The 16916-nt window shown below is 43.1% G+C and overlaps 1 protein-coding gene across 2 annotated transcripts in view; it reads right to left on the reverse strand.

Moving 5' to 3' along the window:
* MTMR12 (myotubularin related protein 12) overlaps nucleotides 1–16916 on the reverse strand; it is an 87244-nt gene that overhangs the window by 39806 nt on the left and 30522 nt on the right. For both annotated transcript variants that reach the window (XM_023216550.1, XM_023216551.1), the window contains exons 2-6: nucleotides 9445–9505; nucleotides 6758–6900; nucleotides 4912–4984; nucleotides 3581–3711; nucleotides 1190–1283 (exon numbers count right to left, since the gene is read on the reverse strand). In XM_023216550.1, the coding sequence (XP_023072318.1) occupies nucleotides 1190–1283; nucleotides 3581–3711; nucleotides 4912–4984; nucleotides 6758–6900; nucleotides 9445–9505 (502 nt within the window). The remainder of the gene's footprint in view (nucleotides 1–1189; nucleotides 1284–3580; nucleotides 3712–4911; nucleotides 4985–6757; nucleotides 6901–9444; nucleotides 9506–16916) is intronic.

Genomic DNA, 16916 nt, shown 5'->3' on the forward strand with positions numbered 1-16916 from the left:
AAAAGATTGCTCTATTTTTCACCAAACTGAATGAAAAACACTGGGAACTTTAAGTTTTGTCTTACTAAATTAGTTGCTGGATGTGCTTTTCTTATGTATAACTGTCCCATTTCCCCAAAAATATTTGCTATAAAGTATGCTCTGGTTGTTTAAAAACTTCCTAGAATGCAAGAAATTCTCTATAGTCTCATGAAATAAAATCAAGTATATTTAAATAGAAAAAAGAACCCAGGGACAAACATGGTATTTTACACGTTTCTCAATTTTGTTTCCCTATAGTCTCATATTCCTAGTTATAATATATTGATCTTATTTTTCTTTTTTTTTTTTTGAGACAGAGTCTCGTTCTACTGCCAGGCTGGAGTGCAGTGGTACAATCTTGGCACACTGCAACCTCCATCTCCCAGGTTCAAGCGATTCTCCTGCCTCAGTCTCTCAAGTAGCTGGGATTACAAGTGCACGCCACCATGCCCAGTTGATTTTTGTATTTTTAGTAGAGACAGGGTTTCATCATGTTGGCCAGGATGGTCTTCATCTCCTGACCTCATGATCCACCCATCTCAGTTTCCAAAGGGCTGGGATTACAGGCGTGAGCCACTGTACCCAGACCTTGATCTAATCTTTCATAAGATGCAACCAATCAAACAATCCCTTGCAAAAAGCAAGCAGACAAACCTAAAAGAAGGTAAACAAAGATCACAGGAGGCCTGGCCCAGTGGTTCACACCTGTAATCCCAGTACTTTGGGAGGCCAAGGTGGATGGATCACTTGAGGTCAGGAGTTTGGAACCAGCCCGGCCAACATGGAGACACCCCATCTCTACTAAAAATATAAAAATTAGTCAGTCATGGTGGTGGGCATCTGTAATCCCAGTTATTCAGGAGGCTGAGAGGCATAAGAACTGCTTGAACCCGGGAGATGGAGACTGTAGTGGGCTGAAATCACGCCATTGCACTCCAGCCTAGGCTACAAAGCAAGACTCAATCTTTAAAAAAAAAAAAAAAAAAAAAGAAAATCACAGGAAAGAAAATGTAGATATCTGAATAAATCACTCAAGCAAGGGGTGACCAACTGGTAGAGGAGACAGAAAAAAACAAAACAACCCACAGATGGGTTTTCCCCCACTGGCTTCAAGTGGGAATTAGAAGGCTTCTGTTTACCCTCAAATTAGAACCCAGAAGATATTTACCTGTATTGTTTTGTGCAGCAGTTGCATAGGAAAACAGAAACAATCGTTTAAGCAGTTTAGGAGCCTGGGTATGATGAATTATGCCACTGACAATCTAAAAAAAAATCGAACAATGGATATAGTTATGCTTTTGACAGATAAACACTAAGAGACAAGAGTCAAGGTGTCTAGGTTCTCAGTCATGCCAAAGGGGTTCCAATGGACCACACATTAATTCTCATTTGAGCTCTGTATCTATGACATTAGTTTTTGGAATAATGCCAAATCAACAGGACGCTACCATTTTGTCAGGTTTTCTTTCTTTTTTAAAAATTTTTATTATTTATTTTTTTCATTTTTCTGAGAAGAGTCTCACTCTGCTGCCCAGGCTGGAGTGTAGTGGCACGATCTTGGCTCATTGCAACCTATGCCTCCTGGGTTCAAGCGATTCTCCTGCCTCACCTAGAGTAGCTGGGATTACAGGCCTGCATCATCATGCCCGACTAATCTTTGTATTTTTAGAGATGGGGTTTCGCCATGTTGGCCAGGCTGGTCTCGAACTCCTGACCTCAAGTGATCTACCTGCCTCAGCCTCCCAAAGTGCTGGAATTACAGGCATGAACCACCATGCCTGGTCTATTATTATTATATTTTTTGAGACAAGAGTTTCACTCTTGTTGCTCATTGCAACCTCCGCCTCCTGGGTTCAAGTGATTCTCCTGCCTCAGCCTCCAGAGTAGCTGGGATTACAGGTCTGCATCATCATGCCCAACTAATCTTTGTATTTTTAGTAGAGATGGGGTTTCACCATGTTGGCCAGGCTGGTCTCGAACTCCTGACCTCAACTGATCTACCTGCCTCAGCCTACCAAAGTGCTGGAATCACAGGCGTGAACCACCCTGCCTGGCCTATTATTGTTGTTATTATTTTTGAGACAGAGTTTCACTCTTGTTGCTTATTGCAACCTCCGCCTCCTGGGTTCAAGCAATTCTTCTACCTCAGCCTCTTGAGTAGCTACGAATACAGGCATGTGCTACCATGCCGGCTAGTTTTTTGTATTTTTAGTAGAGACAGGGTTTCGCCATGTTGGTCAGGCTGGTCTCGAACACCCGACCTCAGGTGATCCACCCACCTTGGTGTCCCAAAGTGCTGGGATCGCAAGCATTGGCCACCGTGCCTAGCCCAGTTTGTCAGGTTTTCTAAGAACTCTTAATTTCTAGGGAAAATTTTAAAACATAGTCTAATTTCTCAAAAACAAAGTGCTAAAAAAGGTAAGTGCCACATTAAGTCAGATACTCCAAAACTCTGACATGTCAAAGACTTACAACTGATATCGGATGATAACCAAGACACAGCTGTTCTGATCCATTGTTGAGGACTTTAGGACCTTCTTATGGAAGATAAGGGAAAGAAATCAATCTATCACACTTTCTGTTTGTCTACCGTGTGAAACTAAAGTATATTTGGAAAAGTGACTAAAACCATTGTTCAAACTGAAGTTCCTGTCTTCTCAGGAAATTTTCTGTATCTATACTATTCTTTTCTTGCTCAGAATAGATACCAGTCATGTTTATTATTCTAACTGAACTACCACACTCTCTTAAAGAAAATTAAGGAGTTACCACTAAGTGTGCAAACTCACTGTAGCCAAGACAATATACATGAACAGGCCTCCTGCAAGGTTTCCCCTGATGTATTTATACCATCAGAGGGAAAAGTCTGAGATCAATATCTTAATAAGAGAAATCTTGGATACCACTGCACTTCAGCCTGGGTGATAGAGTGAGACTCAGTCTCAAAAAAAAAAAAAAAAAAAAAAAACCTTAGAAATTACAACAAATATCAAATTGATACAACTACTTTCTGAGTTCACCCAGTTGCATATCTCAACTTGCTGTGGCAACCAGGAGATTAAGTTTACTTAGTCTCCAAAAGCATATATGATTATTTGGCTTTGCTCATCTGACCTGTGTACTTCCTCCTTTCCATGCACAACCACTACCTCCCACAGGTAAACTCATTTACTCATAGAAGTTGGAATTCTCCATCACTGCTGTCTTGTGGAAAGACTGTCATAAGTGGGAGAATAGGGGTAACTTTTAGCTGTCTCATCCTTCCTTCATTTTCCCCTACCGCCTCTTGACCTGGTTTACCACCTCCCACCATTTAGTGGCTCCAGGAATAAAAACATTATGAATTGAAGTATTAAAGGTAGCATGTGCCAAGATGATACACAGGCATGCTTTATCAAATTACCTTTCACATTCTAATCAAAGAATATGGGATTACAACCAATTTTAAGTTCACAGAGTGAAAGCCTCCCCTTAACCTTCATGCAACGTAAGCAAAAACTAGAGCTAGTGGGGAAAACCTGATGGGAAATAAAACCTAAAAACACATGCAACTAGTTACCCTTTTGACTTCCTCTTCCTTTGTGTACCTCAGACAAAACTGGAACACTCGAAGGTCTTTGCAGTGGATAATGAGCTTCTCAGGGTATTTCTTCAGTTGTCCAAAGAGAGTTTTCTTTTTCTCATCAAACACTACAGATCAGCAATGAAATCAGGAAGGGAAATTATGTTACACAGCAATAAGTGAATGCTAAAGAAACGAAGTCGATGATCAATTTCTAGGGATACTTCCCAAGAATGAGAGGAAATGTGCTGCCTGCCTTTTAAGTGACTGCCAAAGGAAGCCCAATCTCTTCCAGCAGGGGCCCTGGCTCTCTGATAGCAGTCAGGGTGCTTCACCCCTCTGGAGTAAGCACAAGAACAAACAGACTGGCCACTGTTGGCAGAACTGAATCCAATGGCCCAAAGAAAACCCACTCTGAAAGCTGATCTTATAAAAGATGAAAGGGAAATGACTAGAGACATGCTTTCATGACAGTCAACTCCTGGGTTTACAGCTAGGACCCCTCCTAAGACCCCCCTCACTGTCCTAGAATTTGGGCCCACTCAGCACCTACTAGTCTTGAGAACATCATAAATGATCACTGAACGATTTCTGAAGATGCCCCGAATACAAAAACAGAGAAGTGGAACAGAGAGAGGCTTGGCAGGAGAGGCTTGTTTAGTCAGCAGAAAAGACATCCTAATACAATACAACAGACCTTTTAATCACAGCAGCCTATAAAGTAAAACCTACACACCTAACTCTGATATCAAAAAGTCTGATCAACATCTAGCATATAATGGCATCGTGTGAAGTATTAGAAAGAACAGGTTCCAAGTTCAAATCCAAGCTCCTCTAGCTAAGTGACCCTATATAAACCACTATACATCTCAATTTTAGCATCTATAAAACAGATTTAAACAAGATGATATATGTGAAAATTTTTTTTTTTTTTTTTTTTGAGACGGAGTCTCGCTCTGTCACCCAGGCTGGAGTGCTGTGGCCGGATCTCAGCTCACTGCAAGCTCCGCCTCCCGGGTTCACGCCATTCTCCTGCCTCAGCCTCCCCGGTAGCTGGGACTACAGGCGCCGCCACCTCGCCCGGCTAGTTTTTTTTTTTTGTAGTTTTTAGTAGAGATGGGGTTTCACCGTGTTAGCCAGGATGGTCTTGATCTCCTGACCTGGTGATCCGCCCGTCTCGGCCTCCCAAAGTGCTGGGATTACAGGCTTGAGCCACCGCGCCCGGCGAAAAAAATTTTTTTAATTATAAATGGTCATAAAAATATTATCATCATTATCAGCTATACTCTCAAACGTTGCCAACACCCCAAGGGAAAATAGATACTTACCTCCATAAATCTGATCAACACAGTGGAGTGTAATGTCATTTTCTCCTACAACCTTATTCTTAAATTGAGTTTCCTAGAAGATTCAAAAGGAAACAACTGTGATTCCTCTGCACACTGTTAGACATTTATAGGCAGAGTAAATCACCATTCTCTACCTGGATATTAAGAAAAATGGGGAAATGCAGCGACATTCCTAAAAAAGGGACAATGAAGTGTGTGAGAAAAGCTCCTAAGTGTGTGAGAAAAGCTCCTAAAAAACTCCTGAGACAGGGTTTAGCTCTGTCACTCAGGCTAGGCTAGAGTGCAGTGGGGCAATCTTGGCTCACTGTAACCTCCACTTCTCGGGCTCAAGTTAACTTTGCACCTCAGCCTCCTGAGTAGCTGGGACTACAGGCACACTCCACCTCTCTCAGCTAATTTTTGTGTTTTTTTAGAGACATGATTTCGGCATGTTGCCCAAGCTGGTCTCAAACTCCTGAGCTCAAGCAATCCACCTGCCTCAGCCTCCCAAAGTGCTGAGATTACAGGCAAGAGCCACCGCGCCTGGACCAGAACATGCCATTTCTGGGCTCCTCCTAGGCAAACTCACCATGCCACACACAATCACTTTGAGAAGTGTGGGGAAGTTATGTACAGGTTAACATTTCTCCACACAAATGTGAATAGGGGATTGACAGAGCTACCTGAAGTCAGCCTCAGGAAGAACAAGAGATTCAAGTTTCTGGTGAATGCTCTTTGTACAGGACTATGAACCAAGCCCAAGGCCAGATGGAAGAGGCAACACTGGTGCTGCTTTTTAAAAACCAAGGGTGATCTGGGACAGTTGGCACACTGGGGCCAGGACGTGCCCTGGCTGGGTTTCCACTAACATATGGTGCTCTCCTAGTGGTATGGGCAGTTCTCTCCTTACTTAATTGCTCATTCTTCATGAGTAGGAACAAATTTCACAAGGCCACTGCTACAGGTTCAGATTTAACATAAGGTGAGCTGGGTAAGGTGGCTCATGCCTGTAATCCCAGCACTTTGGGAGGCCAAAGCAGGTGGATTTCTTGAGCTCAGAACTTCGAGACCAGCACAGGCAACATGGCATAATCCTGCCTCTACCAAAAATAACAAAATTAGCCAGGTGTGATGACACACGCCTATGGTCCTAGCTACTCAGGAGACTGAAGTGGGAGGATTATTGGAGACACGACTGCGCCACTACACTCCAACCTGAGTGACAGAGTGAGACCCTGTCTCAAAAAAAAAATTAAAAAACACAACAAAAACAGAGTGAACCTAAATTCAAAGGCTGCATTCACCATCGGTTTCATTACTGACTCAGTTCCTAGGTTTAAGGAAGAGCTTAGTATAGAGAAAACGTGGGGAACTAGTATATTTGGAAGATGTTATTCCAGTAAGTGGTATATATTGCACTGAAACACAGAAGAAAATTAAAAATTGACAGTGTCAACACATGAGGTCAAAAGCAAGCCAGTATGATATGAGGCACAGGTGAGATATTTCTAAACGGTCCTGCCATTGAAAGGAGATCCTGAAAGACAGAGAGTAGGCCAGTGGTGAGGAGGACTCTGTCCTTTGTGTTTATTTATGTGGGGCAGTGGGGAGGGTGTGGATGGTGGGAAGTGGAGTAACTGAGTAGCTAGGGGGAAAAAAGACAACAGAGCTACAACTGTACTATTCCCCGCAAACTCCACCAGATGCAGTTCATACATGCAGGATTTCTGCTCTTTGTGTTTATGTGTGTTAGGGGGTAGAGTAATTGAGAAGCTGGGAGAAAAAGACAACAGAACCACAACTGCACTGTTGCCTGCAAACTCTGCCAAATGCAGCCCATACATACATCATTATCCAATGCAGATTCATCATCGCCCAAGAAGGCAATCTTGAAGTCTGTGCAGACAAGCCTCCCATAGACGCCATGCTGACAGGAATCTTCCTGGACATACTTCAGTACTGTGCTGGCTTCACAAAGCAGCTGTTCACCTGATGGAATCCAAAACAGGTCCTCCTTAAGAGTTCTCAGGGAACACACAATATGTAAACACTGAAGGCTTTCCAGCCCTTTTTACATATGGACAAACATACAATACAACACGGGGCTTCAGAACTTTACACTTTTCAGCATGGCAGGAGCTGCAAAAACATAGGAGAGAAGATGAGGCAGAGTGGAAACCACCAAGAAGTGAAATTGAAATGGCTCAGATACACCTCCATGCAGGACATTTCTGTCTTCTCACTGGGAATAATGGAAATGTCCAAATAGGTACTAATGATCTGAGCTGCACTTTCATGCAGAAATCTTAGTGTTTTCATTACTTTGACCCAAGCAGATGTTCCATAGAAGCAATACCCTAAGTGAACACAGATGGCCTTGCCCTAGTCTGCCCTAAAAAACACAGATCCCAAGCCCATTTTCCTGTGAAAGGGGGCAGCTTCTAATACTGGAAGTGCTGAGAGAGAGTGGCAGTCCCTTCCTGGCCATGGGGCTTCCAGGCAGCTTCCATAGATCCAAGAGGTGCTGCAGCCTTCCACAGCATGACCACCCTTGTTCTGGCTCCACGCTGGGAGGAAAACAGAGGTCAAAGGTTTGTGGGGGAAAGGCGTGTTTCCTCTCTTTCTTAGTTAAGCGTATTTCCTTTCAATGCGTCACCTCTCCTGCTCCATCTGCAGCACCCAGCTGATATGAGAAACTGCAGTCCCTGGAGACAGAAAGTATCCCTCCTTGCAGTTAAAAAGATGAGGATTAAGGAATAGGTCAGTATTCTCTGCCACCTGGAAGCAGAGGAGCCAAAGAGAAGACTATGGGGGAAATGAAAAACTAAGTATAAATGTTTTGCAACAACGACAACAACAAAAACCTAAAGATTTTTCTTCTCACGCAACAGACAACCATCTTCTTCTTGGAATCTCCCTCTTGATAGCTCCTTCAAGGTCTTTAAATTTACTTTTTGGCTCAAAATTTATTTAGTCTATCTTTCAAAATGAAAACGAACAGTTTCAGACACTCAGAAGGGACATATATCATGGTGTTGTTCCCTCATCTTTCAAGGGGTTAATTACCTCGGGCTGAAACACTAAGGAAACACCGGAAGATGGCTCAGTCACTAGGTCAGCCTCTTGAGAGATCACAGTTTGAAGGAAATAATGAAGACAGGACCTCATTAGGGTTTAAAATAGTCCCAGAAAAAGTGTCTCTGCCAAGTCCATGGGAGAAGACATGTGAACAAGGTTTCCTGTGCTTTCAACTCCCAACGTGAAACACCTTTTAATGGTGAGGCTCTCTCCCCAAGACTAGGCCAGCCCTATCCCATGCTCACGTACTAGACCAGAAATTAGCATGCACTAGCTAATACAACATTCCTGGTGAGGCCCTCTGCAAACATAGCATGCTGTGCCATAATCAGCTGGTTTATACCAGATCACAGAGTCTAGAAGCATAAGAGTTGGGAGCTAGAAATGATCTTTGTCTAGTTTACAAAACTAGACTCAGAGAAGGTAACTTTGAACTCACCACTGCACACCTACACCTAGATGAGACTGTGAAGTAATTCAGGAGAGGGGAGAATATGCATAATGCTAAGCTAAAAATAAAATTTCCAAATCTATAACCCCCAAGAAGAGGCAAAACAAGAGGAGATACGGTTTCAGTCATCATTATAGAAAAAAAGTCTTTGACATTTAAAAACATCAAAAAAAGTTACAGAATTCTTTTAGCAAATAAGGTAGATCAATCAGAAACTTGCACAGATTTATGTCCCCTCAATAAACTGGAATAAAATAAAAAGCAGCAGAATAAAGCCTGTATTGTTTTGGGGAAATGTACCTAAAAAAGCTTATTTTGGAAAAGCTATTTTGAATTAGGAAAAAGAAAGTCGAAAAAGAATTAAATACATAGATCACAGAATATCCCATATATGTAGAGGATACACCACCAAGTAGTTTCTATTCCTGAACATGGAAATGATTAAAACTTAACTTAAGCTAAAGTCACTGTCCTCTATCTCAAAAATATTCAACCAATCCAGGCTCCTTCACAATGACTGCAGGGTGAAGTGCTGGCGACCCCAGGGCTGGTAAACCCCAGTATCCCCAGTACACATGCTCACATGCACAAGTGGGTATGGACCAACAGGTAAAGTCACCCACCAATGGTTGCCTTGGGAGGCCATGGCAGTTGAATTGTTTTCCTCAATTTCCTACAGATTGGGGATCAGCATACTGGAAGAGGCCATGTTAAAATGGCCTGAAAAAGGCCTCATTAGATTGTGAAAGTAGTGAGAATATCCCAGGTTTATTTTCATCAGCTTGGGGGAAAAGGAAACAAGAAAAATTCTTTGCAGATGTTGTAACACTCAGACCCAGGTGTGTAGTTATTGAACTAAAAACCTTGATATGTTTGTTCAATTCATTACTGTTATATGTGGGAGGATGAAAACAAAGGAGTTTAAATATAGCAAGGCTAGGGATGATGTAATTTATCATTGGCTTTGCCTTGCATAGGAGTTACTATGCTAACATGACAGTTACCTGGCAACAAGTGAAGAGTTACTTCCTTCTCTGTTACTTCCTTTTCGTTTGTGTGAATTTCCTAAAAGAGAAGAGCAAAGGATATTTTTCTTTGTTTAAGGGTTTAAAATGAATAACATTAAGCCATGCTTTCAGAATACACACTAAAATATCACATATCCTCAGGAACTTTTCCTTTATGTTACAAGCTACTTTTTTTTTCTCTCTCTCTCTCTTCTTTTTTTTTTGAGACATCCGTCACCAGGCTAGAGTGCAGTGGCGCGATCTCAGCTCACTGCAACATCTGCCTCCCAGGTTCAAGTGATTCTTCTGTCTCAGCCTCCCGAGTAGTTGGGACTACAGGTGTGTGCCACTACGCCCAGCTAACTTTTTGTATTTTTAGTGGAGACAGGGTTTCACCTTGTTGGAGAGGATGGTCTTGATCTCTTGACATTGTGATCTGTCAGCCTCGGCCTCCCAAAGTGCTGGGATTACAGGTGTGAGCCACCATGCCGGGCCTAAGCTAAATACTTTTTAAAAACGTTTTTAACTAAAGGAAGACAGAAAACTCCAAGTTATGGATATTTAATGTATTAAACTAATTATTTAGGACCAATAACTAGTAGCTGTCCCAAGTAGAGGTGGAAAGGCGGGTGCTTCTTATCTCTCCTTATCTAAGGAACAACTTGAAGCGTCACACAGCAAAGCAAGGCTCCTCAAACGCAGAATCAGAAAGAAAAGAGATGGCAACGGCCAGGCACGGTGGCTCACGCCTGTAATCCCAGCACTTTGGGAGGCCGAGGCAGGTGGATCACCAGGTCAGGAGATGGAGACCATCCTGGCTAACACGGTGAAACCCCATCTCTACTAAAAATACAAAAAATTAGCCGGGGGTGGTGGAGGGCGCCTGTAGTCCCAGCTACTCAGGAGGCTGAGGCAGGAGAATGGCGTGAACCCGGGAGGCGGAGCTTGCAGTGAGCCGAGATCATGCCACTGCACTCCAGCCTGGGCAGCAGAGTGAGACTGCATCAAAAAAAAAAAAAAATGAAAGAAAAGAGACGGCCCGGCGTGGTGGCTCACAGCTGTAATCCCAGCACTTTGGGCGGCCGAAATGGGCAGATCACTTGAGGTCAGGAGTTCGAAACCAGCCTGGCCAACATGGCAAAACCTCGACTCCACTAAAAATACAAAAATTAGCCAGGCATGGTGGTGGGCACCTGTAATCCCAGCTACTTGGGAGGCTGGGGTAGGAGAAACACTTGAATCCCGGGGGCAGAGGTTGCAGTGAGTCGAGATTATGTCACTGTACTCCTGCCTGGGTAACAGTGAGACTCTGTCTCAAAAAAAAGAAAAGAAAGAAAGGAGACGACATGCCACAGCATGATCTCCTCTCCTCCCAGTGAGGATCAAGGGTTGAAAGCAAAAGATGATGTGTTCTTGAGAGAATATGGACATATGAATAAGGCCCAAAGGTAAAAATAGGAAAACATGAATGTATTGAGTCAGTATTGATCCAGCTAATCTACAGCACACCAGGGCTCAGTAAAGAGAGCTGGAACATTCTTTGTCCCTTCAAAGTTACCTAAAACCACAAGACAGTGCCAAGAGATATAATCATTTCTAATAGAGAATCAAGGCCAGGTTCTGTGTCACTGCTTCTCAGTAAAAATATATTCAAGTGCCTCTATTTGGGGCTCAGTATTTATTAGATATTCAAAGATAATTACAAACATGAATGAATGAATAGACCAAAGCAATGATCATATACGGCTGTTAACAAAGAGGTACCATAGGCCTCCTAATAAAGTGTACCACACCATCCATGAAGCGTTCTTGCCAAAATATCTAACCTCAATTTCTTTGAACTTCCCTGGCAATCAGCCAATTTATCAGAAACACTGGGACACAGAAACATATTAAATAATAGTGGGGATATAATCAGTCAAATTCTGATTGTGAAAAATTCTACAAGACACAACCAGTTTTGTCAACAAATAAAATCAGATTTTTTTTTTTTGGTAGAAGGCCCTGGGTGGGAAGTTTTCTGAATTTGTTAATTCAGACTGAAATATGGCATTAGAAGAAACTATCTTGAGGTTGAAGAAGAATGTTATAGCTTTTCCTGAGAACCCATTTTTGAGCATCGTGTAAACTGGAGGTGGTAAGATGCCAATAAACCAAGTCTGTCTGAGGAAGTGTGGTCAGATCACATGGGGAGCTTGTTATCTAAACACTCTCTGGCACCCATAAGCCTGTGGACTGTATTACAGGGCAGGGATGCAGGCTGGCCCTCTGATTTTGTAAAAAGCTCCCCAGATGATTCTGAAGTATTGGTCTAGGGCTTAAGCAAGAGGAACTGTTGTTGCATGTTAAAAGCGATGAGTGTTTTGGTAATTTAAAAATTCTTGGCCAGGCGCGGTGGCTCATGCCTGTAATCCCGGCACTTTAGGAGGCCTAGGTGGGCACATTACCTGAGGTCAGGAGTTTGAGACCAGCATGGCCAACATGGCAAAACCCTGTCTCTACTAAAAATACAAAAAAATTAGCCGGGCGTGGTGGCGGGCACATGTAATCCCAGCTGCTCAGGAGGCTGAAGCAGGAGAATTGCTTGAACCCAGAGGCAGAGGTTGCAGTGAGCCAAGATCGTGCCACTGCACTCCAGCCTGAGCGACAAAAGTGAGACCTGGTCTCAAAAAAAAAAAAAAAAAAAATATCATTGAGAGTTTTCCTCGTGTTATTGACAAAGAACTAAATTAAAGCACAATTTTTTTTTTTTTTTTTGAGACGGAGTTTCGCTCTTGTTGCCCAGGCTGGAGTGCAATGGTGCAATCTCAGCTCACTGCAACCTCTGCCTTCTGGGTTCAAGGGATTCCCCTACCTCAGCCTCCCAAGTAGCTGGGATTACAGGCGTGCACCACCATGCCCGGCTGATTTTGTAGTTTTAGTAGAGACGGGGTTTCTCCATGTTGGCCAGGCTGGTCTCGAACTCCTGACCTCAGGTGATCCGCCCACCTTGGCCTCCCAAAGTGCTGGGATTACAGGTGTGAGCCACTGCGGCCAGCAAAGCACAATTTTATTTTTATTTATTTTTAGTTTTTGGAAACGCAGTCTTGCTCTGTTGTCCAGGCTGGCGTGGTGTGATCTCGGCTCACTGCAACCTCTGCCTCCTGGGTTCAAGTGATTTTCCTGCTTCAGTCTCCCAAGTAGCTGGGATTACAGGCACCTGCCACCATGCCCAGCTAATTTTTGTATTTTTAGTAGAGACCAGGCTTGCTGGGCGTGGTGGCTCATGACTGTAATCCCAGCACTTTGGAAGGCTGAGGCAGGAAGATCACCTGAGGTCAGGAGTTCCAGACCAGCCTGACCAACATGGAGAAACCCCATCTCAACTAAAAATACAAAATTAGCTGGGGTGGTGGTACATGTCTGTAATCCCAGCTACTTGGGAGGCTGAGGCAGGAGAATTGCTTGAACCCGGGAGGTGGAGGTTGCAGTGAGCCAAGATTGCACCATTGCACTCCGGCCTGGGCAACAAGAGCGAAACTCCGTCTCAAAAAAAAAAAAAGTAAGTTATGGCTGGGCACAGCAACTCACACCTATAATCCCAACACTTCGGGAGGCCGAGGTGGGAGGACTGCTTGAGCCCAGGACTTTGAGACGGGCTTAGGAAATACAGTGAGACTCGTCTCTACAAAACAAACAAAAAAATTAAAATATCATCCAGGCATGGCAGTACAAGCCTGAAGTCCCAGGTACCTGGGAGGCTGAGGTGAAAAGATCATTTGAGGCCAGGAGGTCAACGCTGCAGTTGACTGCACCACTGCATTCCAGCCTGGAAAACAGAGCAAGACCCTATCTTAAAAAAAGTTACTAACCAAGGATCTGCAAGCCCCATTAAACTCACAGCCTACACTCTTCACTGCTATGTACCATTCTAACAAACATGGTCTCCAGTTTCCCATTGCAAAAGAGAAAATCAGTGTAGCATCCATTGCTTGTAAAGGAAACTCTTACTACAAAACTGATCAGAACAAGTAAGAAAAATTCCGTTAGGAGAACTGTACTTCATGTTCAAGGATCTGCCGCACGCAGCGGCAGTCCCCAACCTTTTTGGAGCTAGGGATTGGTTTCTCAGAAGAAAATTTTTCCACGGACCTGAGGTTGCTGGCAGGGGGGCAGGGGATGATTTTGGGATGAAACTGTTCTACCTCAGGTCATTAGACATTACTTATATTCTCATAAGGAGTGTGCAACCTAGATCCCTTTCATGTGCAGTTCACAATAGAGTTCACTCTCTTATGAGAATCTAATGCTGCCACTGATCTCACAGGAGGTGGAGCTCAGGAGGTAATGCTGCTGCCCCCTACTCCTACATTCACCTCCTGCAGTGCTGCCACAGACTAGTACCAGTCCACAGTCTGGGGGTTGTGGACATACAGCACAAAAGCACATGGATGTTAAAGTCAACTGCCACTCCTGAGGACTTGCTGAGAGGCAGCCTGGTGGTTTTTACCTTACTGGTTCTTGAAAAGCCAATTCTTTGGATTCTTACCAAGTTCACATTCAGAATGCACATCATCTCAAATGTGTGATGATCCTGGGGCACCTTAGGAGAGGTAGAAAAGAACTGGGGTGTGGTGTGTGGGGGTACAATGAAGCTCTCATAGGTCAAAACACTTAGAAATGCTCCTATCAGCTTTAAATCAAAAACTGAAATTGTTGTTCTCAGATTAATTTTATCCAGCCAGAGGGACAAATTCTAAGAAGCAACATCTCTAAAAGTTTCAAAACAATTTATTTCCATTGCTTTTGACACCAAAGTGCTAAAAGGACATAACACAGACATTTCATTTCCTAAAAATTACCCTACTTTTCTAGAATGAACACTTAATACTCATTTTTTCCAGCTAAGTAGAGAATCTGAGGGAGAAAATGAATTTGCATCTACACATTAGGTAGGTATCCATGTATATCTTAAAACAAAATTTTTTAAAGTAGAAAGTTGTATTTTTTATACAGCATAGTACTAATAATTTAAGTTTTTGTCTTTCTGTATGTTTCTCCAATATTTTCTCTGTGCATGTGCTAAAAACAGAACACCGACCTGGGGCCACAGTCTAAACATGGCTCTGGCATCCACAGATATGACTCTGGTCAAGTCATTTAAACTAACTGAGCGTCAGTTTCACTTTCCTCCAGTATAATAAAATGGAAACAATACTACCTAGTATGAGAGCTTTAAGAGATGCATACATCACTTCAACTTCGTGACATAGGTACTGGGTAATGTAATTTGTTATAGTTGTCTGGGGTAGCAGGATCTGTGCTTCTGCTTGATTTCCTTTCATGAGTAAACAAAAAGCAGGGGAATTATTCAAGAATCTGTCAGCAGGGTGTGGTGGCTCACACACACTTTGGGAGACCGAGGTGACCACTTGAGGCCAGGAGTTTGAGAACAGTCTGGCCAACAGGGTAAAGCCACATCTCTACTGAAAATACAAAAATTGGCCAGGTGTGGTGGCGTATGCCTGTAATCCCAGCCACTCAGGAGGCTGAAGCACGAAAATAGCTTGAACTCGGGAGGTGGAGGTTGTAGTGAGCTGAGATCGCGCCACTACACTCCAGCCTGGGCAACAGAAGGAGACTCTATCATTAAAAAAAAAAACCTGTTACACGAGACCAATAACTTCTACTTTTCTCCCAATCCTGTTTCCCATATTAAACTAAATTGACTCTACTCAGGAGGTCTTGCAATTCTTTTTTCTGTGGATCAGGAATTCCCGAAATTAGTAACACTGAAGTTGGCCCTCAACCTGTAAGACTTTAACTACATTAGGAATATCTAAAGCCATGGAAAAGGAAATAGTGTTTTTCTATTAATAGGATTTATCTTCTAGCAGCACACCATGATTTATGTCTGGTCATTATGCATCTTATCTTTCACAATAGAAGGCACTTTGAACCCTCTACAAGACCAAAAGAGTAGAACAATGGTTCTTAAAAAATCACATCCGGGCCGGGCGTGGTGGCTGTAATCCCAGCACTTTGGGAGGCTGAGGCAGGTGGATCACAAGGTGAGGAGTTCGAGACCAGCTTGACCAACGTGCTGAAACTCCATCTCTACTGAAAATATAAAAATTAGCCGGGCATGGTAGTGCACGCCTGTAATCCCAGCTACTCAGGAGGCTGAGGCAGGAGAATCACTTGAACCCAGGAGGTGGAGGTTGCAGTGAGCCAAGATCATACCACTGTACTCCAACCTGGGAGACAGAGTGAGACTCTGTCTCAAAAAAAAAGAGACCACATCCGAGGAAGGACTTGCTTGGGCATGCACACACAAAAAAGCTTTCTCAGCTATTAATTCTGTTGACAGTAGATCAAGCTGCAAAAAGGTGGTAACAAATTGAGAATAGAAACCTATATAAGCACTGGAGCACTGGAATTTAAAGTGCCACACTGTACTCAGTCATCAAGAGTATCAGGCCAGGCACAGTGGCTCACACCTGTAATCCCAGCACTGTGGGAGGGCGAGGCGGGCAGATTACGAAGTCAGGAGATCGAGACCATCCTGTTCATCCTGTTGATCCCAGGAGAATGAACATAGTTGAATGAAGGAGAGGAGAGGTGGATACCAACAAGGTACAGGAGCACCTGCGTCTGGATGTGCTGAGTCCTACATGTGGATCTTGGAGTGGGTTCCCCTTGAATTCCCCTATGTGCAACCTACTCCTAACCATGCTGTATTCTGAATGTGTATAAACCCTGTCTCTACTAAAAATACAAAAAATTAGCCAGGTGTGGTGGCGGGCACTTGTAGTCCGAGTTACTCTGGAGGCTGAAGCAGGAGAATGGTGTGAACCCGGGAGGCGGAGCCTGCAGTGAGCCAAGATCACGAAACTACACTCCAGCCTGGGCGACAGAGCGAAACTCTGTCTCAAAAAAAAAAACAAAAAACAAAAAATCACGAGTATCTAATCCTTCTTTGGTTAATAGTTCAAAAAAATTATAAATATACACTATGCAATTCTTACAGATAAATCAACTCAGGAAAAAAACAAATACCATCATCACCACTATCAACTGCTTCCCCTCGCAAACAAAAATCCATACCAGTCCCAAGAAAAGAAATAACCTAGAGGACTCCAAAAAATCAGGGTATACAAATAAGAATCATAAAGAAATCCTCTCCTCAAAAATATATTTAATTGGAGTTTTTCTTTGAATTTGGTTTTCAGAAGTTACCTGTTCGGGTGGGTAGGAAGGATGATTCGAATAGAGAGTATTCACTGGCAATGTCTATAGTCTCTTCATCCCTATATTTCACAATCGCTTTTTGAACTCCACAAGAAAAACAAAGAAAGAACTGACAAATATGGAGCTAATATATTTCAATATTCTTAGGAGAAAACAGATGTACCATTCTTTGCTTGTTGATCCCAGGAGAACGAACATAGTTGAATGAAGGAGAGGAGAGGTGGATACCAACAAGGTAC

The sequence above is a fragment of the Piliocolobus tephrosceles genome, chromosome 4, assembly GCF_002776525.5.
Source record: "Piliocolobus tephrosceles isolate RC106 chromosome 4, ASM277652v3, whole genome shotgun sequence".
NCBI lineage: Eukaryota > Metazoa > Chordata > Mammalia > Primates > Cercopithecidae > Piliocolobus > Piliocolobus tephrosceles.